The following is a 2,244-nucleotide window of genomic DNA, read 5'->3' on the forward strand; positions in this document are numbered from 1 at the left end:
TGATTATTATTATTAGTATTGTTGGTATCATTATTATTATTATTGTTATTATCGTTATTATTATTGTTATTATTAGATGACTAGAACATTTTACTAAATATTACTTGGTCAAGGAGTCAGCGGAGGCTTCTGATTGGTTGACAACACATTGGTCGCCCAGTTGGTAGCAGTTGTTTATATACACACTGGTGTGTGTGTGTGTGTGTGTGTGAGTGTGTGTGTGTGTGTGTGAGTGTGTGTGTGTCTGTGTGTGTGTGTGTGTGTGTGTCTGTGTGTGTGTGTGTGTGTGTGTCACCTCCTCCTCCACAGGCCTCTCAGGCTCGGGGGGCGGGGCCTCGGCTGTCTGTCACAGTCCTCCACAGAGTCCGGCAGCGGGACCCCCCCGGTCTCCGGCAGCAGGAGGCAGAGGCCGCAGCCCACCATCGGCCCGCCGCTGTACAGGATCATGGCAGCCAATGAGATCGCTCCGTTAGCGGTGACCAGGGTGTTGACCAGGCAGCCGACCCGGAAACACAGACTGACCAGGGACAAACACCTCTGTCTGCACACACACACACACACACACACACACACACACACACACACACACACACACACACACACACACACACACACACACACACACACACACACACACACACACAGCATTTTCACTGACTGTTAACTGACAACAGCTCATTTTTGTTCTTAATGCAAACCTGTCAATAACCGGATCAATGGATCAATAACCGGATCAATGGATCAATAACCGGATCAACTTCAAGGCCTGGTCGATCTGTCAAGGACCTTTTTTTTCAAATTTGATGTTTTTAATGTGACGATAACAATAACATCTTTGTCCTTTAAATATTTTAGCGAATCCATTTTACAGTTTTTTTTACTGTCAGTGAAAATCTAAAGAAAAAAAAACCTGATAGAAAATGTCGCAGTCAGTCTGATATTCACACTAATACTGTTTGTTCTTTTTTTCCTTTCATGCTGTTTTTGCCTTTTATTGTTCAGTCTTATTGTTCTTATTTTATTTTTTCTCTTTTAGTCGTTATTATTGTCTTTAGACTTTCTTTTATTTTGACTGTAAAGCGCTTTGTAATTGTATTTCTATAAATAAACTTATTATATTACTAGAATACAATAAACTCTACTTAGGAAATGCGAGAGACATCTGCTGCAGTTTGTTTATGACTGATTTTAAATTCATAAATAAAAGTAAAAATAATAATAATGTTCCTGAACGCTTCCTGTAGATTAACCTGTAGATTTTTAAACCTTTTTATTGAAAGAAATAGACATACAATACAAATACACACAAAACACAAATGATAACAATAAAAAATACACAAGAACAAGAGAATTCAGGCCAACAGAAGTGATGTGGGGGTTTATATAAATTAAAGAAGGTGTTTGCTAAAAATCCTTATTGTTCTCTTCATGGTTGTTGCATTTTTATATTTATATTAAAATCACTTTCACTTGAGTTTTAAAGACATTAAAAGATGTTTGCTTGCTGACTATTTTGTTTTATGAATCAGGATTCAGGAGATTGATCATAAGAGATTCTATTGTCCATGTTGTTGAAAATCCAGTAGAAAGAAACGCTAACTCATCGTTCTTGTCTAAACAGACACTTCCCAACAACTCTGCCGCTAAGAATGATGGGTAATGTAGTTTCACCACATCTAACTCAAATGAACAGCTACCTAGTTCCTTTTTCCTGTAACCTGTGTGTGTGTGTGTGTGTGTGTGTGTGTGTGTGTGTGTGTGTGTGTGTGTGTGTGTGTGTGTGTGTGTGTGTACCTGACCACAGTAGGAAACAGCTCGATGCCGTACAGCAGAGAGACGAAGACGACAGTCAGCATGCAGAGTTTCCCCAGCAGAGCCAGACTCATCACCAGCACCGGCTCACCTGCACACCACCAGTACCACTGATCAATACCTGGCACTGATCAATACCTATCAATACTACTGGTCAGTACCTATCAATACCACTGATCAATACCTATCAATACCACTTATCAATACCTATCAATACCTGGCACTGATCAATACTTATCAATACCACTGATCAATACCTATCAATACCTGGCACTGATCAATACCTATCAATACTACTGGTCAGTACCTATCAATACCACTGATCAATACCTATCAATACCACTGATCAATACCTATCAATACCTGGCACAGATCAATACCTATCAATACTACTGGTCAGTACCTATCAATGCCACTGATCAATACCTATCA

The 2,244-nt window shown here is 39.7% G+C and overlaps 1 protein-coding gene across 1 annotated transcript in view; it reads right to left on the minus strand.

Annotated features, from left to right (window-relative positions):
- Positions 1-291: 291 nt before the first annotated feature.
- The window catches only part of LOC139639257 (solute carrier family 22 member 13), a 16,579-nt gene continuing 14,626 nt past the window's right edge, over positions 292-2,244 (minus strand). The window contains exons 8-9 of the mRNA XM_071513335.1: positions 1,795-1,903; positions 292-541 (exon numbers count right to left, since the gene is read on the minus strand). Coding sequence (XP_071369436.1) covers positions 292-541; positions 1,795-1,903 — 359 coding nt within the window. The remainder of the gene's footprint in view (positions 542-1,794; positions 1,904-2,244) is intronic.

Source organism: Centroberyx affinis, unplaced genomic scaffold (genome assembly GCF_046629955.1).
Source record: "Centroberyx affinis isolate AG114_WGS23_722 - 3 ecotype Tasmania unplaced genomic scaffold, CSIRO-AGI_Caff_v1 ptg007008l_1, whole genome shotgun sequence".
In the NCBI taxonomy this organism is placed as follows: domain Eukaryota; kingdom Metazoa; phylum Chordata; class Actinopteri; order Beryciformes; family Berycidae; genus Centroberyx; species Centroberyx affinis.